The following is a 27,130-nucleotide window of genomic DNA, read 5'->3' as shown; positions in this document are numbered from 1 at the left end:
AAAAAAATGTTGGTCCTCAATCAGACTGACTTGTCTTGCTATTTGACCTTTTCAGCTCAATTCACCTGCAATCACAATCAGGTCTTTAACTGAGTAGTATCTTCAAGTTGTGGATAGAATACAAATTAAAATCAGCCAAAGATTTCATTCCTGGCCAGTAGATAGGAACTCTCGCTGGAAGAAGCGTGTGTACCACAAACTCTGAGTGAGAATACTAGACACAGCTGATTCATCCATGCAGTTCACTGGGTTGCCAAACTGGGAGAGAGCTAGAAGGCTGCCAGCAAGCTCAGAGCAACTGCCAGGAAATCACAAGTGCTTCCTCTGCTTCCTAGTCAACTCACGTGATAAGCATAATCTCTTAACAGTGTGGGTTAAGGTAAAGAGGGAGTGATAACTATCATCTGAGGTGCAACAGCGAAGGCACCAAGAACATCCTCGGGCCAAAAGTATGTCTTGCAAGTTTGCAAGATCGAATGAAAGGACAAGTGAAAGTAAATAAAACTAAAGAATATAAAATACAACTGAAAAGTTGAGTCGAGCAGTTTTGCCAAAGGCAGCCGTTTCATGGTATGTTGTGGTAAGTACTGTGATCAGCAAATCCATTTAATTTTTTGGGGGAAATGGAGACTAGAAAAAAAAAAGAAAGATTGATATGAGCCTTGCCTGATTAGCAACTATTATTAAGCAATTATGTCAGTTGATTAAGGAGCACAATCCACATCCCAGATCAACAGATGTATAATGCCAAATGCACAACAACCTGCCTGCCAATTCCAGCACCCTCATCAAAATTAAACGGTAGTGGTTGATGACGCAAAACAAACAAAAAACTAAGTCTCGAGAGAAACAGACAACCACCACCATTTTAAAATAAAGGTCCCAGAAGTACATAGACACAAAGCACCAAAGACAAAAGGTTCCAAAGCACAACCATGCATACAGGAGTTTGTAACAAATTTTGTTTACCATGCAAACAAAATATATATAGCCAGGCAAGTACCAGAGCAAATGTGAGCAGCCTTAATTTGTGAAAGCAGTGTCATCTACAAAGTGCAGTTTACAAAGTTGGTGCCGTTGTTACATTTGTGTGTGAATCACGCCACTAAATATTTGGGTATTTTTAAAAAGCAAAATTTAAATGATTAGAAGGTGAAGTTAGTAAATGCACAAAGCAAGTTCCCATCAACCTTAGTATCTCATACAGGCTAACGCTGAAATTCACCCTACCTTAAATGTATTTTAATATTTCCCTAATCTTTCATCTATCCCTGGTCACTTCTGACCAAAAAAAATAAAAGCCAAGAATTTTATTTATTTAAAATTAAATACCTTAGTATACTTTAAATAAGTGCAACAGAACTAAGAATGTAAAATGAACAAATGCCACAAAGGACCATGCCATGTGGCTGCTACAACTCGAGTGATCAAGAGGGCCAAGATATAAATTGCTTTCTGCAATACTCAAAACACAGGTAGATTCATAGAAAGTCTGAAATGTGCAACTTTCGAAACATCTACATGGTACTGATAAAATCTACAAAGTAATTACAGATTCTGTGCACATCCTGTGCTTATTTTAAAATAACCTTAAATCATAAAATATAGGATTGAATAAATGTAAACTTACTGTAGGTGTACGAGTCTTTTGGATTAAGATTATGCGCAAGAACATTTTATACTAAAAATGTGTGACCAAAATTTCATTGTGAATTCACAAAATCCTCAACACATCACACCTCATTCTCAAATTAATTCCAGTACCCTTTAATCATATTAATGCTGTGCTCACTAAAGCTCATGTCTTCTGACAGAGATAAAAAAAAATACACATTCTTCTGTTATACTGAAAGGTCTGTAGAAAATGGGATCAAAGGTATTGATGGTTTTTCACTGAAAACAAATTCTACTGTTGCTAGAAACAGTAGAGTTGCTGCCTTACAGCACCGGAGACCAGGGTTCGATCCTGACTACGGGAGCTGTCTGCATGGAGTTTGTACTTTCTCTCCGTGGGTTTTCTCGAAGATCTTTGGATTCCTCTCACACTCCAAAGACGTACAGGTTTGTAGGTTAATTGGCTGGGTAAATGGCTAAAAAAATTGTCCCTAGTGCATGTAAGATAATGTTAATATGCCGGGATCGCTGGCCCATGCAGACCCAGTGGGCCAAAAGGCCTGTTTCCACGCTGTATCTCTAAACTAAACTAAAACAATGTGAATAAAACAATTGGTGAAGCCTAACAGAGCACACAACCATGAAGCATGCAGTTTAGCATAATGATTAATTCTTCTCCTTCCACAAATCACCAATGACAAAAATTTTGCGCCTGTTTTAACAACAGAAGTGTGCTGCATTTTTGTTTAGTAGAACAATGGCTTTCCAATTAAAAAGCAATCACCCTTAATTATATCCTTCATGCTATTGGTTACGCCCTTGCAGAGAACCAATTACAAAATAGGCACTAAGACCTAATGAAATCTGCCACAATGCTGTCCATGTCTATTAGCAGTAATTATTCTGCACTGCCACCTCTTTTATACTAGACTTGGATAAAACAACAAAACATACTGTAACATATATTTCTTCACTGACAGAATAATCTACAAGTCAGACCGCTCTGTAAAAGCAGATGGCTTTTGTGTCAGTAGCCCATAACATTTGACTCTGAATTTTATGGGGTTGGAATGTAGCAATGCTTTGCATGCTCTTCCCAGAGAAAGATCTACCATGAACCGATGAAATTCTCTGCTCTTTTACCTATATACACGAGTTTGACTTAGAAAATTAGAAATTAGATGAATAGGTGCAGGAGAAGGCCATTCGGCCCTTCGAGCCAGCACCGCCATTCAATATGATCATGGCTGATCATCCAAAATCAGTATCCCATTCCTGCTTTCTCTCCATATCTCTTGATTCCGTTAGCCCTAAGAGCTATATCTAACTCTCTCTTGAAAACATCCAGTGAATTGGCTTGACTGCAATTATGTATATATTATCTGATCTGTATGGATAATGTGCAAAACTAAGCTTTTCACTGTATCTCGGTACACATGACAATAATAAACCTTAACCCAACTCATCTCAGGTCGAGGATGAAGGTCCAGACAACTAGGCTGGGGACCAAAAAAAGGTGTTAGATGACTTTTACAATAACGAATATCATTGGCATCTGACGGCAACACAGCACGAAGTGAAATGAAGATGGATGTTGTGAAAGATACCAAAAATGGAAAAGTAACAATTAAATATAGAAAATAAAGACCCCTGCTTCAGCACAGCACATTAAATGACTTTCAGATATCAATTAAAATGAAAAGAATGCTCACACTACCGAGTTCAGCCAAGTATTAAATATCAGCATGCTAAAACTCTGCAATACCAGGGCCTGATACCAATTTGGGTATTTATGACACAAAATACTGGAGTAACTCAGCAGTTCAGGCAGGCAGCATCTGTGGAGAGAAGCTATGGGTGACGTTTCTGGTCGAGACTCTTTTTCATTAACTACCCTCCAGTCCACAGGAACTGATCCAGAGTCTATAGCATCAAGATCCTTCAGTTACTCCATTATTTTCACTGAAAGCGGTACGATTATTTTCAGTGGATTACCATTTATTGTGCACTTTTGTCCGTTATCTCACAATTCTCTGGAACAATGCAGCTGGCTCACTGCTATCTTTCTGTAGCCTATAACTTTCTTGCTCACCATTAACCAAATTCCCAAATTTGGCACAAGGTACAAAGCACCCAGCACCGAGCCCCGTAAAAGGCCACTTTACACATTAGCCTCTCATTACTAAAATTCCCAGAAACTGTTACCTTTAGCTTCCTGCCATTGAGACAAATTTTTGATCCAACTTGTCACTCCAACAGGACAAAGAATAGGAGCAGAATTAGGCTATTTGGCCCATCAAGTCTACTCTACCATTCAATCATGTCTGATCTAACCCCATTCTCCTGCCTTCTCCTCATAATCTCTGACAAGAATCTATCTATCTCTGACATTCTGACCGGCTTTTACATTTCAGATTAAACATGTTTTTATTGATACTAATCCCTGGTTCGTGACTAGTTTATCCTTTGAATTGATGCTTTTAAAATTGAAGTATGAAGATGACGTTGGGTATTTGTATTGTTTTCATGGCATCCATTCAGATGAGTTCGGTTAAACATTACAACAAATGTGTCTCTTCTAAAAGAGCAAGGATAAGAATGGCATGTGTGTTGGGTGTGTCACTGATAAATACAATTACTCCTTGTGCAGCTCTGCATTTAATTAAATACAGAGTTTTATTGAAGTACCTGTATCTTCATACAAGGCACAACCATGATTTTTTGTAGAAGGAATGAATATTTTTCAGGAAAAAATCTATAGTTTTATGAGAAGGATTATGATCTACTGACCGCAAGCTATAACTACCATTCTGATTTCAGAATTTCCATGACTGGAGCCAATCACCTGTGTTTTGCAAATGCTTTTTGCAGTTAAGATCAAATGCCACATTGGAATCTTACGATTTTAGCCCTTGGATTTGAAACTAAAGAAGTTTAAATTCAGTAAATCCAGTGGAACGATCATACAGCTATGCTTGGGATGAATTTCAATGGCTTACAATTCTTTTCTCTGTAAGGATGGTGTCATGAAACTGTTGCATATTCCAAATCTATAGCTAAACATGGTACAAAAATTGAGGAAGCATAAAGTACTTATGGAATGAATCATATTCGATCTAACAGATCTTCTCAACTTTTTGGAATCAAATCTGCTAATGCACACTGGCCAATTTTCATCTGTAATAGGAAGAAATAATCACTTACCTGTCCTAATGGTGATCAGAACACTGTAAGAGGATATTTAGACCCTGGAGCCTGCTCTGCCATTCGATAAGTTCCTCAATTTATCTATAGGCTCAATGAAATACCTGAAAATATCACCTCTGAACCTTACAAATTTCAGGAAATACACCCTTGTTTGCGTTGTTCTCCATAAAGTCCAAGTGTATCTCTGGTAAATCTACTTCCCCAAGCTTAGCAGAAAATATAGCACTTAGTTCTCACATCAGCATAGCTGCTAGGCTAACCAAGACTTCATATACATGTGACATAACCTCCATCCATCAGTTTATCTTCATAAAGAGAAGCATTTGTTTAGCCTTTTGACTTTCTTTAGCTATTCAGATCATTATTGAGTTGCATACACAAATCCTCTAGTTTCCTCAGAACTAACTTCTGGCTTTTCACATAAAGTAATAGAAGTTCAAGATGGATAACCTAATTTATTCACAGTGACATCAATATGCCAAAGTTTTTCCCATTTAATCTATTAATATCTAATGCAATGCTTTCAAGAACACTACCTCCTACACGCGGCCTACTTTGAAATGTGATGTTCTATCCAGAAATAAATTATTTCAAATTTGAGAGGTGTCATCACTTCAACTCACTTAGTTTCTAGCTTTTAGTTTTAGAGATATAGTTATCTGCATTTCAAGTCTTGCATTCATTTTGCTCATTATCATCCTATCCATTCCCCTCTTATACCACCTTTACCAAGCTGTCATCCTCATTTCAAGCAGAAATGCATCTGAGGAAATGTGGAAGCATAGACGCTAGACTGCCCAAGGAACAGATTGCAAATCAATTCACAAGATTATGCTGAAGGAGTAAACCCTTTGTTGTCTCCTGACCTCAATTAGGAAACAGAACCAAGATTGTATGGAAGTTATTGGTGCAACATGCTATATAGGCCAAGGACTATTTCAGCTTCCATAAAAATTATAACATCAAAGAGATGTCAGAAATCTGCAACGTGCTATGGCTATTATACAAAGCTCTTTCATCTAATGAATTTGGAAGTGGATCCATTAATTATTTTTCATTTACAATGATGCAAGATATATCCTTGAAATGTATATGCAATGAAGCCTAGGCAGGAAAGAGACGTAGTATTTTTTTTAAACTGTTGGAATTAAACATACTGCTCTATGTTATTGAAAAATCCAGGTATATGAACAAAGCCCAGAGTGTAAAATATCTTCATAGTGTAACAACATCAGAGAAAAACCATCAAGAATTCTAAGGGCTTTTAAATTTCATGAGGGACTAAAGGAAGACGATTGGTAATAACATCTTGACATTTTGGAAAAGATCCAGCGATGTGCAATGAATTTGGATTTCAAGAGTGAAATCAAAATTTCTTCTCGGCATTTGTATTGGCATTTCTATTTGTCCATAATACACAAAAGTACAATCATGCATTTAAGCTTCTGTGACACCCAACTTCTCCATCCCAATTTGACTAAATGGTAACTGATTTGACTGATGACTCAATAAGTGAATTCAATTTAGCTAATTCAATGTTGCAACCGATGGGAGTTGAATTTTATATATATTATTATATGTATATATCGCTGTGATTTTACAAATCAGATCACCTTAATGCCCAATAGTGACCATAACTTACTGAGGTTTAAAGGTGTATTGTCATCTTGAGGAGACCAAAATAGTTTCTTTGACAGTAGTTCTCCTGATGTCTGAGGAGTGTTCATCAATGATCTACCTGCTATCCCTTGCTCTGGAGATTTACTGGACACTGGCTTTGGTAAAATGGGGTGCACTTTCTTGAGTGTTGAAGTCTGAGACTGACCCTTGGGTGGGCTGTTCATGCCCAACTTTGGCGATTTAGCTGTTGGTGTTGTTTCACCTTGACACTCCTCCCCGAGTGGTTTGCCAAGAGCCTCTTGTTTTAAACCAGACATGTCCTTTGGTGCATAGCTTTGTGGTTTATCATTAGCCAAAGCAGAGGGTAAAACATTAGGTATCCCTTTTCTTTTCATCAGTTCATACAATGTACCAATGGGGGCACCACTGCTTTCTGAATCCGGTACTCCAAACTGCCTCAGGTGGAAGCGTGCGTGACTTGACAATCCTTTACGAGTTTCAAAGCAGGTGCCACATAACTGACAGAAATTCAGCACTAAAGCAAAAAAAAACACAAACATAGTCAATCCAGACAAAAATTGAAAATGGTGATAAATCTAAATAGTTCTTAACAGTTAAAATGCTGTGCTTGTAGAGCCATGATCCTAAAATGTCCAAGTGTGAATATAAACAATTTTTGTTTCCTAAAATGCTGCGAAGTGGAACATTCACTCCATAAGGTGACAAACATATTGGTTATGTACACTATGGTGACAGGGGTAGCAATAGATTACCTCTACAGAATTAAACTAAAAAGATAAAGAACTTCCTTCTTACTATTACTAATTGCAAGACATCGTCCAAATGGTGTCTTCTTCTATTTTATGCCTAAAAGCACCAAACAGACGTCAGATAAAAGCCCTTGCAGCATATCCATTCAGAAATACACAGCACGTAAATTTACCATGAATTGGTTTTCTTTTCTAAGCCTTCGCCTTCTTACTAAAAGGATTTGACGAACATTGTTCCTTCACATTGTCTCCTCCGATAAACCCAAATAATCCCTCTCAATTGCTGATCCAGATGATCAAACGCTCCCTTTCTCCACACATTCTTTGGCTGGCTGTTATTTTCACAAGTCGTCATCACATCACCCCCCTTGCTCTATTACTCTTTTTAACTCTATACTCTGCCTTCCAATTAGGACAATCCAAACCTCTTGTTATATTTCTTACTAATAACAAAAATGTAGATTTAAAACTTTCCATCAAAATGTTATGGAATTAATTTCTCAGAGAGGCAGCAGCTTCAAGTTCCCGCATGTTAATATCTCAGACGACCTGTCCTAGCCTCAGCACATAGATGTAATCGCAGCCAAGGTGTGCCAGCACCTCCACTTGTTAGATGTTTAAAGAGATTTGGCATATCACCGAATACTGTAACAAACTTCTATAGACACACTGTAAAAACATATTCTGACTGCTTGCATCATGCTTAATATGGTATTTCTAACGCATAGGAACACAAGAAGCCGCTGAGACTGATGGTTTCTACCCAGCTCATCACTATTAAAGCATCTATGAGGAACTGCCTCAAGTAGGTGCTATCTCTCTTCAAGGATCTCCGTCATCCGGGCCATACCCAGTTCTTGTTGCTACCGATGGGCTTGAGGTACAGAAGTGTAAGTCCCATACCACTAAGTTCAGGAACAGCTACTTTCCTACAAGCATCAGATTCTTGAACGGACTCACATAACGTTAATCATACCTCGGCACCGAACATTATGAATCATTTCTTTCTCTACCATGGATTTTCATTCTAATTGCATTTTGCATTAATTAATTGTTTTTTTACACAGTATTTTTCTTTTCACAGTCTTGTATAATTTATGTTTTTGGGCATTGTCTGTGTTGATGGTGGTGATGAAATGTTCACTTTACCTGCACCTCACTGTACAGTGTAACAATAAACTTGACTTGAAGTAGAAAGTACTGGAAATCATAACTGCTGATTGATCTGATGAGCATTTGCAGAAATTCAGTTTTCCAGCAACTACCATTTTTATACAATTTTCACCTGCACATTTTATCCCTACATAAACAACCTTCCTTCCAAGTTTGCATCCTTTCAGAAAATACATGCCTAAAACAAGGCAAAGTATGACTGATCAAATTTCAAACTCGATTGGCTCTTTCTGTACGTTGAACAAAAAAAAGTGACATTGTTATTACAGCATAGTTTTTAACCATTGCTTATACTACAGTCAGGGCGTTTCCTAAGATCTTAACAGTTCATCTTTCTCATTTCTGGATCAGATATGCTTTACAACATCACTTCTCAATAAATAGAGCTTTTGTGCTCTGTTGATATGTGCCAAATGTGAGTTGCCTGAGCAACCTACTTTTATAAAAACATTTAGTCTCATCAGTGGATTCAGGAATGTTTTTTGCAACTGCCATTTAATTAAAATACTGTTTCATCCTTCCAAAGACATCTAAAAATACATCACAGTAGCACATATTTTTAGCATGAGCTGATAATGTGCTGCTTTTCGATTGAAATGTCAAAACCTGTTCCTGTCTGTTCTCGGAAGGATGTATAAGATTCCTTCGCACTATTTAGAAGGGGAAGAGGAAAAGTATTTCTAGTGGCCTGGTTAGTCCCGGAGTCGCAATCAACATCACTAAAATAACTGTCCTGTCTATAATAAATGCCTGTCCCGCTGAGTTACTCCAGCATTTTGTGTCTACTTTCATTAAAATAACTTATCTGGTCATTATGATACTGTTATTTAGCAGAGAAATATTGTGTACAAATTGGTTACCATAGATGCTTTCATGCAATAGTGACGAAAATATTTTATTGGACCAGAGGTGTCTTGAAATGGACACGAAGGGCAAGTGGATATATACCCGAAACGTCACCCATTCCTTCTCTCCCGAGATGCTGCCTGACCTGCTGAGTTACTCCAGCATTTTGTGAATAAATCGATATATTGTACCAGTATCTGCAGTTATTTTCTTATACTATATATATATATATAGTATTGTGCTTATGACCATCTTGATTCCATGTTTATGGGGAGGCACAAGGGCGCTGAAAGAACCCGGGGGAAAAATAAATGCTGGTCATCTGAAGACGGGTCTCGACACGAAGTGTCACCCATTCCTTCTCTCCAGAGATGCTGCCTGTCCCACTGAGTTACTCCCGCTTTTTGTCACTATCTTTGGTCATTTAAATACGTCCAAAATACCGAATACAAGCTGACGTGATGGGATATCCAAAACCATCGTAACATCCATCTGAGGGTAGACACAAAATGCTGGAGTAACTCAGCGGGTCAGGCAGCATCTCTGGAGGGAAGGAATAGGTGACGTTTCGGGTCAAAGTTCTCCTCCGTAACATCCATCTGCATTTGTCTTCATGGCAATGAACAACAAGCTAAGAAAACTAAATCCTGGGTAGGAATATAATCATAAACTCACTTACATGACTAACAGTTAGTCTAGTGAAGCTGTAAGATTTCCACTATCTTCCCCTGCAGTGGCATTAATGATTACATTGACAAATTCCAAGTTGCTGCATATTCAGCTTCGCAAGAACCAAAACATTCATTGTCCCTGTAACTAGTTAAGCATAGGAGGCTTTCTCCCTATGCAGTTATTTATAGAATGCGAACAACATTCTTATTGTGCTGTACTTATCTACACAATGATTGCATGTGCACAGCATCAACAGAGATTAGATTTATCTTAATAAGTAACCTAACAGTAAAGCATACTGTCTAAAAGACAAATGGTGTATAACTGTGACACTTTCAACCAGGGCTGTGGAGTCGGAGCAATTTTGGTGCTGCTAGAGTCGGAGTTGGATGCACAAGAAATCAAGGACTTGGAGTCGGGTGTTTTGGGTATTGACTCCACAGCCCTGCTTTCAACACTGTGTAAGAAAATAACTGCAGATGCTGGTACAAATCGAAGGTATTTATTCACAAAATGCTGGAGTAACTCAGCAGGTCAGGCAGCATCTCAGGAGAGAAGGAATGGGTGACGTTTCGGGTCGAGACCCTTCTTCAGACTGATGTCGGGGGGGGGCAGGACAAAGGAAGGATATAGGTGGAGACAGGAAGATAGTGGGAGATTTGGGAAGGGGAGGGGAAGAGAGGGACAGAGGAACTATCTAAAGTTGGAGAAGTCAATGTTCATACCGTTGGGCTGCAAGCTGCCCAGGCGAAATATGAGGTGCCGTCCCTCCAATTTCCAGTGGGCCTCACTATGGCACTGGAGGAGGCCCATGACAGAAAGGTCAGACTGGGAATGGGAGGGGGAGTTGAAGTGCTTGGCCACTGGGAGATCAGTTTGGTTAAGGCGGACTGAGCGCAGGAGTTGAGCAAAGCGATCGCCGAGCCTGCATTTGGTTTTGCCAATGTAAATAAGTTGACATCTGGAGCAGCGGATGCAATAGATGAGGTTGGAGGAGGTGCAGGTGAACCTCTGTCTCACCTGGAAAGACTGTTTGGGTCCTTGGATGGAGTTGAGGGGGGAGGTGTTGCATCTCGTGCGGTTGCTGGGGAAAGTGCCCGGGGATGGGGTGGTCTGGGTAGGAAGGGATGAGTGGATCAGGGAGTTACGGAGGGAACGGTCTCTGCGGAACGCAGAAAGGGGAGGGGATAGGAAGATATGGCCAGTGGTGGGGTCACGTTGCAGGTGACAGAAATGTTGGCAGATGATTTGTTGGATCCGCTGGCTGGTGGGGTGGAAGGTGAGAACGAGGGGGATTCTGTCCTTGTTACGAATGGGGGGAGGGGGACCAAGAGCGGAGCTGCGGGATGTAGAAGAGACCCTAGTGAGAGCCTCATCTATAATTGAAGAGGGGAAGCCCTGTTTCCTGAAGAATGAGGACATCTCTGATGTCTTAGTGTGAAACACCTCATCCCGGGCGCAGATGCGGCGTCGACGGAGGAATTGGGAGTAGGGGATAGACCTTTTGCAGGAGACCGGATGGGAAGAAGTATAGTCCAGATAGCTGTGCGAGTCAGTGGGTTTATAGTAGATGTCAGTCACTAGTCTGTCTCCTGTGATGGAGATGGTGAGGTCCAGAAACGGGAGGGAGATGTCGGAGATAGTCCAGGTATATTTAAATTCATTTTCACTTTCATGTGACAATGTGCAAGTAATAAAGGTAACGTTCACATTACAATTTAAATCCTGATGCGATGTTAACAATATTTCTGCTAAATGCTGCCAAATATCTCCGATTTATCCCTCTACACAGTTTAGCTGCAACGGTCATATTCCTCCCATTAAGGATAATGACCTCATTCAAAATGCTCAAAATGCAGCATTATAGATTTTTTTAAACAAAAGTAAAACTGTGCAGAAGAAATGGTGCAAGGGCTTTTTAACAGCTTTTCAACAGTTCTTACATCTGTAAATTTCTAAACCGATCCTGATAAGTGATATTGGTGTCTAAAAATCAAACATTCTTTGTGACAAGTATCATATTAAGCATTCATGGATGACATGCAGCAAGGCAAAATGCACCACATTCCTCCACTCTCCAACAATAGGCCTCATTGTCAATCCCAAAAGCACTGCCTCTTCATTTTCCATTTCCTACACAAGCTATTACTGTTCCAAGTGAAAATGTCGTTTACATTTATGACCACACACTGTACACTGATTTCAAACAGAGTTAATGCAAGCAGCAGACAGATTTCATTCCATAAACCTGGGCTACAATTCAGTAAAGTTCTCAAAGAAAACAAATCTTAAATTACTGTCTCCAAATTGAAAGGAAAATCTAAACTTTTGAACAATATAAGTGGGAGACTATTTGATCTCATCAATGGCACTCCCGATGCACATGGCACTGATGGAACAAGTAAACAATCAAGCACCATACAGTAAGATGGCAGCCCCCTCCACAAACTAATATAACATACAAATGAAATGCATTCAATACATCTTTCCATTGTTTTTCGTTATTATCAAGTATTTTACCGGGTTCAGGACTATTTTTGTCACCTTTTCACTTATCAGGACAACCGCGGTAAACTTACATTTGTTCGATTGTAGTGAATCCTCTCCTTGACTGACCAAGGGAATTTTGGAGAGACACTGCTTGGGATGCGAGTTATCGTCCAACGTCCCCAGAAATCCACTTTTCTCTTGCAATTCGGTTTCTCCAGAACTATGCCCAGGCGGCAAGTCCAGCACCAGAGCAGACATTTCATCATCGTCCGGATCTATTATCACCACTGAAAACAGAAATTACATCGAGTTATTTCACTCGTTAAGATCCCCAAAGAACAAAGATCTTTTGGTAGGCCTAGTGTACAAAAAGCAAGAATTAGGAAAGACTAAAACGAGGGTATATGGCCTCTTTGAATTCCCCGTGCTCAAGAGTTTTGCTAGCAGTACATTTCCAGTTCACTATCACTCAAATTGTAATGATTAAGGTATCTGGACTGAGGTGTATTGAGTGATTTAGTCGGTGACAACACGACCTGTATTATGCTTGCAATATATTCACATTTAACACCCTGCACTGCAACTGGACAGCAATTATGAACTAAAAGAGTTAATTTTGTCCCTCTATTCCTTGCCTCAACCTACATACCTAATGGAAGACCCCCTCCCCCCAAAATACAGATAAATCAATCAATTCTGCTCAGATCAATAAATTCAAAGAACTTCTTGTGTGGTTTGTACTACACCAAGCGATAAACTTCAGTCACAAGGTTCAGGGGAAGAGTTATAGATATTAAAGTTTTAAACAAAACAATTAACATTTACAATTATTTGAGGATATCAACTGAAGTGATGGGCAATTTACTAGAGCCCACATTCCTATTTTACAATGGCTTCACCATGACAGAGTAAAGGATTTCACTAAAGAACAACCTTCATTTTATGCTTGTGGCAAGTAAATATATATGCAAGGGTGAGAAGTGACAGAAATGTATAGCAGTCCGAGCTGTCCAATATTACAACTACGTGCTTAAAACCCCAGACACTGAAAAGAATGTTTGCATTATACCTGTACAGGATTTTTGATTGGGTGGTAATTTTTTTCATTCTTTATCCATTTGAATTGTAGAAAAACATAAAGATGCAAATAGATTACATCCTTTGATATTTACTGTTCCCTACTGAACTGAAAGCAATTTTTCAAATATCTATTGGGATTGAAGTAATTTCCCCCAGAAAACAGGTATGTGTGCTACGTTTATCCAGTGGTAGCAATAATATAGGTAGCATTAGATTAAAAGTGGCTTAAATCTTTGCCAAAACGTAGCAGGATGCCGATAAATGGGAGAGTTTTCAAAAGCAACAACATGTGATCAAAAATGTCATTGAGAGGAAGATAGGTTGCAAGAATAACCTAAGAAATTCAAATATATGTTTAAGCATTTATACAATAAAATAGAAAGCAAATAGCAATAGTAACGATGGATCCCTTGCACGAGAGGTGGAAGAAATATATTGCATGTCATCAGTGTGGAAGGCAGAATAACGAGCGAATCTTCTATGCCTTAATGAGATGAAGAGAGTTGCTTCTGCCACTCTCTTTGCCATGAAGTTGTTAGCTATTTAGAGAGTTACAGACATGGGACAAAGGACTGAGAGGGGGAGAAACACCTTACTCAAGAGTGATGTAACATCTTTGGAAATCTTTACCCTACAAAACTCTGGATACACTGGTTGTTGAATAAGATCCTCACTGAAGTGTTGGATACTGAAAGTATCAAGAGTTAAAAGTAGTCTGGGCAGATGATCAACCAAGATCTTTTTTAGATTCTGGGGTTGTGGGCCCTACATCTGATTCTACCATTGGCATTCATAGAAATGTATAAATTTAATTTTACTCTCAGGCAACATTTCACAGTATTGGAGTTAAACAATCACCGTGGTTTCATTATCATTCTGAAGGTGACATGGAATTATAGCTTCTGGTACATTTTCGGTTGAAATACTTTCACATTTCTCTGTTTATTGCCTCAGCAAGATTCGCCTTTGATTTTTTCCCCCCGCTATAATGACTCATTATCAGGACCTGTAGCCTTCCACGTGAACGCAGGGCTTAACGAGTTTAGCATCCTGTTTGAAACTGTAAAAGCTTCCATAAATAAAGAAATCTTAACTCTAAACAATTCTCCAAGTGTAATCTCACCAAAGCCCTGTATGTTGCAAAAAAATCAGCTTTTTTGTAAATTCACATGGACAGGTTATTTGCTCTACTGAATTAAAACTAAAGTGATGGAGAAACAGTAATGTGGGTTAGTCTGGTTGAATTTTCTTTTAATTGCTAGGTATTATCAAAAAATATTCAACAGCTGCCAGTCAGTAACCATAACCCCACATTTGACCAAACTATCGAGCAGTAATCATATTGTAGAACAACATGGCAAGCATAAGACTCCAGGCAACTTGCTAGCTCACAGGCAAGTTGAGCTGCATTGACACAAATCATCAATAATTGTACAACTATATTTCAGCCGGCCTGCTGAGTAGTAATTTTGCAGGCAAACACAAAAGATTATTCACGAGAGACACAAGAGACTAGAGGCTGGGCTCGTGAACAAAAAATCAAATGCTTGGCCTGCTGAGTTCCTTCAGCGCATTCTTTTTCTGTCAAGATTAGTCATTAAACAAGTTAACAATTTAACGTGTGTTGGCCGACCAAACACCAAATTATCGTAAAATATAAATAACCAGAAATGTTCCAAGTACAAAATTGTTAATTGAAAAGAAACATTCAGTTTCACTGTGGCAAAATGTTACATTAATACGGTAAACAGAAATTGAAAAATATCACTGCAGAACATGCCAATTTTTCCTCCAGGTATTTATGAGAATCACCACCTTAACTCTCGCTCCATTGGAGAGGAACTGTACAGCTAGTCGACAATTTGTGTGACTAACCTTCTGAGGGTTAAGCATGTCTGTGCTATCTGATTACTCCAGTGTTAGATTCAGCCATATGTTCAAAACTCCCCACAGACGGCTGATATTTTTGTTAAGCACTACAAAATGAATCCAAGCTGTCCAGATTGGCCAGCATGCGGAAATAAACTAGAATTGGCCGTCATCATCTGGTTTCTGCACCCAAGTGTTTGTTTAGTCATGCAATTCTGTGTGGTGGCAAAGCTCCTATGCCAACATAAAAGGCTTGAACTCAATCAGCAAATGCCAGGAAAACCCTGACAGCAGCATTAATTTCATTGGGATTGACAGGGAACTGCACCATCCACACATTCATCAGAAGAATGTTATTTATATTCCTAGAAGTGAAAATTACTCATATTGGATTTCTGACATTTTCCCTTTTTATTAAAAAATTCTGAACATTAAGACCCTAAAATTATCTTACACAATTTCTCATAACTATATGTGGCACAGTGGCGCAGCGGTAGAGTTGCTGCCTTACAGCGAATGCAGCACCAGAGACTCAGGTTCGATCCTGACTACGGGCGCCGTCTGTACGGAGTTTGTACGTTCTTTCTGTGACATGCGTGGGTTTTCACCGAGATCTTCGGTTTCCTCCCACACTCCAAAGACGTACAGATATGTAGGTTAATTGACTGGGTAAATGTAAAAATTGTCCCTAGTGTGTGTAGGACAGTGTTAATGTGCGGGGATCGCTGGGCGGCGCGGACTCGGTGGGCCGAAGGGCCTGTTTCCGCGCTGTATCTCTAAATCTAAATTCTGTCACTGTAAATCACATTTCTAATCTGGCAGGTTGTCAATAGACAATAGGTGCAGGAGTAGGCCATTCGGCCCTTCGAGCCAGCACCGCCATTCAATGTGATCATGGCTGATCATTCTCAATCAGTACCCCGTTCCTGCCTTCTCCCCATACCCCCTGACTCCGCTATCCTTAAGAGCTCTATCTAGCTCTCTCTTGAATGTATTCAGAGAATTGGCCTTCACTGCCCTCTGAGGCAGAGAATTCCACAGATTCACAACTCTCTGACTAAAAAAGTTTTTCCTCATCTCTGTTCTAAATGGCCTACCCCTTATTCTTAAACTGTGGCCCCTGGTTCTGGACTCCCCCAACATTGGGAACATGTTTCCTGCCTCTAACATGTCCAACACTTAATAATCTTATACGTTTCGATAAGATCCCCTCTCATCCTTCTAAATTCCAGTGTATACAAACCTAGTCGCTCGAGTCTTTCAACATATGACAATCCCGCCATTCCGGGAATTAACATAGTAAACCTACGCTGCACGCCCTCAATAGCAAGAATATCCTTCCTCAAATTTGGAGACCAAAACTGCACAGTACTCCAGGTGCGTTCTCACTAGGGCCCTGTACAATTGCAGAAGGACCTCTTTGCTCCTATACTCAACTCCTCTCGTCAAATGTAAATCATATTTCTAATCCAACAGTTTCACTCTTGCCGATTGTTTTCGAGCAGAGGAGGAACAGTGTGCCCCAAAAATTCACCTTGGAAACAACAACCAATATTCCTGTAAATCATATTCCATGTTGCTGAAATGTTGTGCTTTGTACATAGCTCATAAGATCTAAAATTGCTAGAAAGAGCATTAAATCTGACAAATAAATATGATTTAACTGTGCAGCCTCGCCATTTGCAAAAATCTGACCTGTAGCTTTTAGTTTAGTTTATTAGTTTAGTTTGCGAGTCCGCACCGACCAGCGATCCCCGCACATTAACACTACCCTACACACACTCGGGACAAGTTTACATTTTTATACCAAGCCAATTAACCTACAAACCTGTATGTCTTAGGAGTGTGGGAGGAAACCGAAGATCTCTTAAAAAAACCCACACAGGTCACGGGGAGAACGTACAAACTCCATACAGACAAGCACCCATAGTCAGGATCAAACCCGGGTCCCTGGCACTGTACGGCAGTAGTTCTACTGCTACACCACCGTACCGCCGCCCAGCACCTCATGCGACAAACTCTTCAATAAATTGTACAGAGATAAGAAAGCTAGAAAGCTAGAAAGTATGCTAACATGTAACCAGCAAGGTCATAAGTAGGACTTTTAGTATCACTAAAGTCAAATACCTTTATCTTTATGTAAAAATCAAATTCCTTTATCACTCTTGACAGCTTCCAACTGTTTCCTTAAATCATAAATGCAATGCAAAATATTTTTTCAACTTAAAACCACTGATTAGTACGTAGGTTGTACATTGTACACAAGTCCCGAAATTGGTTGTACATTTTACACAAGTACATTGATGGAGGTTTCCATGCCCAGGGAGTTTTGCCGTGTAATTCCCATTCATTAAAATTCACTTAAGGATGACAATCATCCTTAACCCAAACAGATTTTTTCAAGGATTCCCTTGCATTCTTTTTAAGGTAGTTCCTGAAACCATCATATCATTTCCCTCCACCCTAGATGTGGTGCAACAAGCTGCCTGGCCCTTCACCACTACTGGAATTGTGTTATCATTTCACTGTAAGCCGTGCTGTAGTTACATCTCATCAATCTTTCAGTTTTGTGCAACTGTGTTTATGCAGGATTTTAGTGCATAAATACAAAAGTTAAAAGAAACCTGATTTTAAAAAATGGTCATAAATGCTCCCCACCTTCCTTTGCATTAAGCACTGTGCTCTTACGAATTACAGCAATTGACCATTAAACCTCACATTAATCCCATCAAACTTAGTACCAGGTCAAAAGCAATTTTCTCCATGACAGGTAGCACAAATATTTTGCCCTTAAATATTAACTGAATGTTATTAAAATAAAATTCAGAAATTACATTTTACAAATGTGGCCATGGTACAAAAAAATTATTGCCTCTTCATATTTCAATTAAAACTATCCAACCCAAAACAGCTGAAGAAAATTTTAGCAGAACAGCTGAATATACTGCTGGTATTCTAGCAAGAAATGTTAATGAACCAATTGCTGAAAAATGTGCAATATTCACTTCCACTCTAAAAGTATTTTGAAGCAACATCTAAACATCATTTGAATTTAGTGTAGTTTAGATACAGCGTGGAAATAGGCACTTCCGCCCACCGAGTCCATGCAGATCGGGAAGCAATGCACTTTAACACGATCCTACACACACTAAGGAAAATTTACAATTATACCAAGCCAATTAACCTACAAACTTGTAAGTCTTTGTAATGTGGGAGGAAACCGGAGATCCAGGAGAAAACCAAGGCAGGCCACAGGGAGAACGTACAAACTCTGTGCAGACAGCACCGATAGTCAGGATGGACCCGGGTCCCTGGTGCTGTAAGGCAGCAACTCTACCTCTGCGTCACCGTGCCACCACCCCATTTTTGAGCGATCAAAAAACTAAATGGCTCTTTGCTCTACATTGCACTCTGAGTGACCTTAAAAAAAAACCTGCATTTCCTCTCTGACTCAGAGTGCAATTTAAAGGGACATTTCTGTAAACAAGCCACACTACAGTTTTGCGAATGAGACAAAAATCAAACACATCTTGAAAATATAACACATCTTGAAAAACACATCTTGAAGAACTGGCTTGAGGATAACTTCCTCAAGCCAGTTCTGAATCCTGCCTTGGTCTGTTTAAAATAACTGTCTGCATATCCACCTTGAAAGGGAACCGGACAAAACAAATGTTGAAGTTAGGTAGACACAAAAAGTTGGAGTAACTCAGCAGGACAAGCATCATCTCTGTTCTTTCTCTCCAGAGATGCTGCCGGTCCCGCTGAGTTACTCCAGCATTCTGTGTCTACCTTCAATTTAAACCAGCATCTGCAGTTTTTTTCCTACAACTGTTGAAGTTAATTGAATTGTGTTAAGTCAATATTTCCTGTCGGGAAAGCTACTGTGAAGATGTTAGACAGTTGTGCAGGTAAGAACTGCAGATGCTGGTTAATAAACCAAAGGTAGACAAAAATCTGGACTATACACAAAATGCTGGAGTAACTCAGCGGGTCAGGCAGCATCTCTGAAGAGAAGGAATGGGTGACGTTTCGGGTTGAGACCCTTCTTCAGACCGAGAGTCAGGGGAAAAGGAAACGAAAGATGGCAGTCTGAAGAAGGGTCGACCTGAAACACTTCCTATTCCTTTTCTCCAGAGTTGATGCCTGACCCGCTGAGATACTCCAGCCTTTTCTGTCTATCTTCTGTCTATGATGTTGGACAGTTAATAGCTTGTATAAAAACTATATAGCTCAGCAACATATGAATGTGCATATGAAACTGAAACAATTTTAGTGTATTAAATGCTGATGGCATTGGGCTGGCAATGTAATGACTAGGCAACACAACATTATTAAACTGGAAAACCTTCACAAGAGTTAACTTTTCAGGTAGTTGCGACAGAAATATTATTCACATTCAAACTAAATAGGTGATTGAAGTGAAAGTCAAGAGATAGGAAAAACATGTGGGCAATGTGATTAATTGCTGACAAGAACAAATTGGACCAAATTACTATTTCCCCATTTAGTTTGGTCACACTACAGGGGAGTTCAGCAATTGCAATTCTGTGGGAAATTTTAACTGCTTTGTTCTAGGTCTTTCTATTAAAACTCGTTTGACACAGCTCTTTGACCTATCATCTACTGTAATCAGTCTGCCTCTATCTCACCTTTCCAGAAATTTAAAACTCCTATTAAATAGTCTTTGATACTGGCAATAAACAAAAACCATTTCCAAAATTATGTGCAGGTATCCTTAAAAGGAGAGAAAGACAACTTAGCCAAGAAACCACATTTGAAAGTTATGCTCTGAAACCAAAGTAAGTTTTCTTAAAGAATGATATGGTAAAAGCTACCCGTAAGAAAATGGTTCATATTCCTTTTTGTGCATAAATAAATCCTGACACCCTACTAATGAAGAGAAGCTCACAGAAAGAAATATTTAAAATCATGTTTAAGCTAAAGAAGAAAAATAACCAAATTTACTGCATCCTCATTCGTTCAACTTTTGCACCAACCTTCTTCCAATAATAAGGCTAATTAAAATAAAAAGGCCCGCAATTATTCAAGATTCAGCCTTTCAGATACCCTCCTGGTCTACTGCCCGTACAAAATTCAACTTGCCCAAAATTTCAACTCTTCTATCATGTTTTACTCACCAATTACTCTCTCTAATTTTTACTAGCTTCCTATCCCTTCTTGATACATTTACCTGTTTTGCTTTATCGGGTCGTGAAACGACCAAAATGGAGGCGAAGGCTGCAACAAGCCTTTGTTACCAGCTGCAGATGGGACTGTAAAATGACACCAAAATTGCACCAATTGGGGGATGGGTGTGGGAGGATGGGGATGGGTGGGAGGATGGGGGTGGGAGGATGGGGAGGGGGTGGGAGGATGGGGAGGGGGGTGGGAGGATGGGGAGGGGGGTGGGAGGATGGGGAGGGGGGTGGGAGGATGGGGATGGGGTGGGAGGATGGGGGCGTGGGAGGATGGGGATGGGGGGTGGGAGGATGGGGATGGGAAGATAGGGATGGAGGTTTGGGTGACTGGCAGATAGGTGGAGTAAGTGATAAAGGCTAGAGGTGGAAAGGAGACAGATAAGCAAAGAAAAGGAGCAAAATGTTAAGTCGGAAGGGGGCGTATGGGTAGGAGGAGATAAAGGCAAAGGAAAAGAGGGGATGAAAGAAATATGGGATTAAGAGACTCAAGGAATTGCAGATGCTGGAATCTTGAATAAAACACAAAGTACGGGACCCTTCTTCAGACTAGGAGGGGAGAGAAGCGTAAAAGGAGCAGGGTACCTGGGAGGGTGAGAAATAGTTGAAGGAGGAACTATTCAATGAAATTTGTTCTGCGTTCATCCATCCCACTATGCTTGACGCTTCATTCAGGAAAGCTGCTATCATCAGTTAGAAGCTGACAGGAAGTGCAGAATCAATAATGTGTACACAAAACACATTCCTCTTCCTTGACCTTTCCTGCTAAAGCTTCAAATATATCGAGTATACCTTAAGTACAAAAAAAATCTCTCTCAAATTCATCTCCTCTCCCTTTCACAGCAAATTTCATTTAAAAAAAAAATCAGGAATATAATCTGGGGATTGTACAACAGCATATTTTCAATTGAGTAATTTCAGTTTTGTGAACACAAATTAATTTACGTCTAACTGCAAGATCCATTGCATACTAACGTGATTTTAAAAAAAGCTACACTTTTACCACCCAGTTTTGAAAACAACAATATCAGTTTCCAGGCTGTACAAACCCTGTTCCTCCAGCACTTTGTGTTTCACTGCACATTATTGATTATGAAAACTAATAAACTCAAAATGCAAGACAAGCGACCACTTGAAATAGTTTATTGTGAAATCGAAAATCTTCAATAACGAGGAAAGATAAACATTCTGGATATGTAAACAATGAAAACTGTAGATGCTAGTTTACCAACTGAATAAAAACAAAATGCTGGAGTACCTCAGCATCTCTAGAGCAACGTTTTGGATCGGGACACTTCTTCAGGATGCTACCATGATAATAATGCCCTCTCACCCCAACCATACCCAATTAGTCTGAATGGTCGGTTATCCATTCCCTCCACATATGCTGCCTGACCAACTGATTTCTTCCAATACTTTGTGTCTGTTTTAAATTTTTCTGTGGGTTGATTTGAGTTTTTATGATTTTCTGTGAGTGCATTTGTATTCTGAAAATGAAATAATTAACAAAAGCGAACAGTTTGTGAAGTTGAAGTCCTGAGGAGGGGATTCGGGGTCCCGAGAAAGGGGTGAAGAATCCCGAGGAAGGTATGAGGGGGCCCGAAGAAAGGGTGATCGGGGCCCGGGGAAGGGGTGAGAGAGAAGGGGGGGGGGGGGGCGAGGAAGGGGCCCGAGGGAGGGGTGAGGAGAGGGCCTGAGGAAGGGGTGATCGGGGGAGCCGGTGAATGAAGGGGTGATCGGGGGGCCGGAGAAGGGGTGACCGGGGTCCGAGGAAGGGCCGATCAGGGCCCGGGAAATGAAAGGGTGATCGGGGCCCGGGGAAGGGGTGATCGGGGCCCGGTGAAGGGGTGATCGGGGCCGGTGAATGAAGGGGTGATCGGGGCCCGGTGAAGGGGTGATCGGGGGGGGGGGGGGGCGGTGAAGGGGTGATGGGGGTGCGGTGAAGGGGTGGGCGGTGAAGGGGTGATCGGGGAAGGAGTGATCGGGGCCCGGTGAAGGGGTGATCGGGGCCCGGGGAAGGGGTGATGGGGGGGGGGCGGTGAAGGGGTGATGGAGGGGGGCGGTGAAGGGGTGATGGAGGGGGCGGTGAAGGGGTGATGGGGGGGGCGGTGAAGGGGTGATCGGGGCCCGGGGAAGGAGTGATCGGGGCCCGGTGAAGGAGTGATCGGGGCCCGGGGAAGGGGTGATCGGGGCCCGGGGAAGGGGTGATCGGGGGGCCCGTGAATGAAGGGGTGATCGGGGGGGGCGGTGAATGAAGGGGTGATCGGGGCCTGGGGAAGGGGTGATCGGGGCCCGGGGAAGGGGTGATCGCGGCCCGGGGAAGGGGTGATCGGGGGGCCCGTGAATGAAGGGGTGATCGGGGCCTGTGGAAGGGGTGATCGGGGCCCGGGGAAGGGGTGATCGGGGCCCGGGGAAGGGGTGATCGGGGCCTGTGGAAGGGGTGATCGGGGCCTGTGGAAGGGGTGATCGGGGCCCGGGGAAGGGGTGATCGGGGCCTGTGGAAGGGGTGATCGGGGCCTGTGGAAGGGGTGATCGGGGCCCGGGGAAGGGGTGATCGGGGCCCGGGGAAGGGGTGATCGGGGCCCGGGGAAGGGGTGATCGGGAAGGGGTGATCGGGGGGCCCGTGAATGAAGGGGTGATCGGTGAATGAAGGGGTGATCGGTGAATGAAGGGGTGATCGGGGAAGGGGTGATCGGGGCCCGGGGAGGCCTTGGTGCAAAGGGAACGCCTGGAATAACGGCAATTGCTTCGGCTTCGTGTTGTTAGCGACAAGGCTGAAGGCGAGGGGAGGAGGGGTCCAGGCGACCAGGCCGGACCCTAGCCCTGGCCGTCACCCCGGCAACCACCACCACCCCCCCCCCCCCCCCCCCCCCGTCTCTCCGGCCCTCAACCGCCACCAGGCCTCGGTCTGTGACCGCGGGAGGTTGGGGGATGATCTCACCCTCCCCCGCCACCTCCCACGGCTCTCTCCCTCCGCACAAACCTCCCCCCGGCTGCCTACCGTCGCCTCCGCCGCTCGGCTCCTTCATTTTGGGGCAGTCGCGGGGCTCGGCCTTTGTCAGGTTCTCCGGGCTGGCGGCGGCGGCGGCCATCTTAGGAGAGGGAGAGCGCGCGGCGCGGCGCGGCCAGGCGGGGCGGGGGGCGGGGGCGAGCGCCGCGCACTCGATGGGGAGGAGCGGGCGGCTGGGGAGAGCCGTCCAGGCTCGAGCACCCGATCGCCGATCACCCAAGTGACGTCATCGCCAATTCCCAACACCATGAGCACCATCTCCTACCATGAGTAGTGTCGGGAGGAACTGCAGATGGTGGTTATAAACTCTGTACAGACATGCACCCGTAGCCAGGATCGAACCCAGGTAGTTGTTGGGAGATAGACACAAAATGCTGGAGTAACTCAGTGGGACAGGCAGCATCTGAAGAAGGGTCTCGTCATCGAAAGGTCACCCATTTCTTCTCTCTAGAGATGTTGCCTCTCCCGCTGAGTTATTCCAGCTTTTTGTGTCTATCTCCCAACAAGACGAAGGTATTTATTCACAAGATGCTGGAGTAACTCAGCAGGTCAGGCAGCATCTCAGGAGAGAAGGAATGGGTGACGTTTCGGGTTGCCTCTCCCGCTGAGTTATTCCAGCTTTTTGTGTCTATCTCCCAACAAGACCAGTATGTTTGAAGAGTCTGAAGAAGGGTCTCGACCCGAAACATCACCCATTCCTTCTCTCCAGAGATGCTGCCTGACCCGCTGAGTTACTCCAGCTTTTTGTGTCTATCACGAGTATGTGCAGTTTAGGAAGGAACTGCAAATGCTGGTTTAAATCGAAGATAGACGCAAGAAGCTGGAGTTATTCAGTGGGTCAGACAGCATCTCTGGAGAAAAATAGGTGACATATCGGGTCAAGACCCTTCTTCAGCCAGATACTCTGAAGCTAGCGTACTGATAGTCCGATAGGTATGTTTTGTTTAGTTTAGAGATACACTGCGGAAACAGGCCCTCTGAGTCAGCACTGACCAGCGATCCCCACAAATTAACATGACCCTACCCAAACCAGGAACAATCTTGTATATTTACACCAAGCCAATTAACCTACAAACGTATATATCTTCGGAGTGTGGGAGGAAACCAAAGATCTTAGAGAAAAACCCATGCAGGTCACGGGGAGAACGTACAAACTCTATACAGACATGTACCTGTAGTCAGGATCGAACCCAGATCTCTAGCACTGTAAGGCAGTAGCTCTACCGCTACGCCACCGTACCGCCCAAATGTATGTATAGGAAGGTAGACACAAAAGCGGAACAGGCAACAACTCTGGAAGGAAGGAATGTGTGATGTTTCTGATCGAGACCATTCTTCAGACTGAGAGTCTGAAGATTGTATAGGAAGAACTGCAGATGCTGGTTTAAATTGAAATTAGACACAGAAAGCTGGAGTAACTCAGCAGATAGAAACATAGAAAATAGGTGCAGGAGTAGGCCATTCGGCCCTTCAAGCCTGCACCGCCATTCAATATGATCATGGCTGATCATCCAGCTTAGTAGCCTGTACCTGCCTTCTCTCCATACCCCCTGATCCCTTTAGCAAAAAGGGCCACATCTAACTCCCTCTTAAATATAGCCAATGAACTGGCCTCAACTACCTTCTGTGGCAGAGAATTCCACAGACTCACCACTCTCTGTGTGAAGAAATGTTTTCTCATCTCGGTCCTAAAAGACTTCCCCCTTATCCTTAAGCTGTGACCCCTGGTTCTGGACTCCCCCAACATCGGGAACAATCTTCCCGCATCTAGCCTCTCCAACCCCTTAAGAATTTTATATGATCAGGCAGCATCCCTGGAGAAAAGGAATAGATGATGTTTGAGGATGAGACTCTTATGTCTATTTTTTCAACACCATGAAGCATTAAACATCAACTGCACACAAGAAGTCAACCCGAAAGCGCTGAATAATTTTACTACTGAACAAAAGAATAACAATAATAAAAGAAAATCTGAAAAGAAATAGTCTGTAGAAGTGTTCCAACCCAAATGTCACCCATCTTTCTTTTTCCAAAGATGATACCTGACCCACTGGACAGGTTGGGCTGCATGAGTATGATTTGGGTTAGTTTACAGAAACAGCATGAAAACAGGGCCTTCAGCCCACTGAGGCCACATCGACCTGGTCACAATAGTTCTATTTTATCCCACTTGCTCATCCACTTCTTACACACAAGGGGCAAATTACAGAGACCAATTAACGAGCAAACCCACATATCTTTGAGATGTGGGGGAAAATTAGAGTACCCATGGGAAACCCACATGGTCACAGGGAGAACAGGTAAACTACACACAGACAGCATCCGGGGTTAGCATTGAACCCAGGTCTCTGGCACTGTGAGGAAGCAGATCTACCAGTTGTGCGACCGTGCCACACTTGTCTGTGAGCTCTCACCTGCATGAGATGGGTCAGGCGTCTGAATAGCTCCATAAGGTAAATATTTATCACGGTCAAATAAAATGCTGAAAATACTCATCATGTCAAGCAATAATTCCTCATTGATAATGTCTGACCCGGTGAAGACTCCTACCACTTCCTGACCATATTTCAGATTTCCAACTGGCACAATTATTCAGTACTTAGTTTCTAATTGATTACCAAAAAAAATCTCTTTGAAAAAAAGAACGGACATGATAGTCGTATTGATATTACACTGCAGCCACGAGTATTTGAGAAGCTTGTTCTGCGTGTTTGAGAAACTGTGTCAGCAGGAGGGAGAACCTTTGAGAGAAGAGGATACTTTTCATAAGGAGAACAAACGAACATCAATTTTCTTTGATATTTTACTACTTTTCTCTTTGAAAAGTGAGTACTTGTAGTTTTCAAGAATCAATGATTTTCCAATATTGATACAGGGAAACTGCTTTCTAATTAAAACAAACTTTGATGGTTGCTTATCTGTGGTAGCACTTTGTATTAAAAATTATTATTTGATGACTTGAACTGTCTAGGCCAATGTAAAACATCCATGTATGGAAGACCGATAATATGGCTATTATATAATTCATAATACCTTTGTAGATTATTCTATCAGACATTTGGACAGGTACGTGGATAGGAAGGGTTTAGAGGGATATGGGTCAAAAGCAGGCAGGAGGGCTTAGAGTAGATGGGGCATCTTTATTGCATGGGTCGAAGGGCCTGTTTCCGTGCTGTATGACTCTATGACTCTCTGTCAAGTCTCCCCATAACCTCTAATGTTCTTGATGCTGATTGAATTATGTCATTATTAATTCCTGCTCTTCTTGAAAGATAGCTTTGGAATCTTTCATGTCCATGAGATCAGGAGGGCTTGAATTTGATGTGCCAACTTACTGACAGTGCACTACTCCCTCAGCAATAGAATGAAACTCCAGAGACCTTTATACTTAAACTCGGTGGTGATGCTTCACGGATTTGCTGAATAACCCACTGAGATTCTTAAAGGTGACTCGGGACATGAAACTGAAGAGACGGCTAGGGTGTAGAACCAAATTCCACTGGCAAATTTTTAAAACGCAAACTCCTCGAGGAACTCAGCGGGTCAGGCAGCTTAGGGCAGCGCAGTGGGGCAGCTGGTAG

At 42.0% G+C, this 27,130-nt stretch overlaps 1 protein-coding gene across 8 annotated transcripts in view; it reads right to left on the bottom strand.

Moving 5' to 3' along the window:
- The window catches only part of LOC144610731 (uncharacterized), an 84,483-nt gene that overhangs the window by 29,980 nt on the left and 27,373 nt on the right, over positions 1-27,130 (bottom strand). For 6 of the 8 annotated variants that reach the window (XM_078429651.1, XM_078429656.1, XM_078429654.1 and 3 more), the window contains 2 exons: positions 12,482-12,679; positions 6,464-6,976 (listed from right to left, as the gene is read on the bottom strand). In XM_078429651.1, coding sequence (XP_078285777.1) covers positions 6,464-6,976; positions 12,482-12,679 — 711 coding nt within the window. The remainder of the gene's footprint in view (positions 1-6,463; positions 6,977-12,481; positions 12,680-27,130) is intronic. The other 2 variants (XM_078429658.1, XM_078429659.1) reach the window with 1 other exon arrangement.

The sequence above is a fragment of the Rhinoraja longicauda genome, chromosome 37 (assembly GCF_053455715.1).
Source record: "Rhinoraja longicauda isolate Sanriku21f chromosome 37, sRhiLon1.1, whole genome shotgun sequence".
In the NCBI taxonomy this organism is placed as follows: Eukaryota; Metazoa; Chordata; class Chondrichthyes; order Rajiformes; family Arhynchobatidae; genus Rhinoraja; species Rhinoraja longicauda.
The sequence above is the reverse complement of the archived record's forward strand: the minus strand, read 5'-3'. Positions and strand labels throughout refer to the sequence as shown.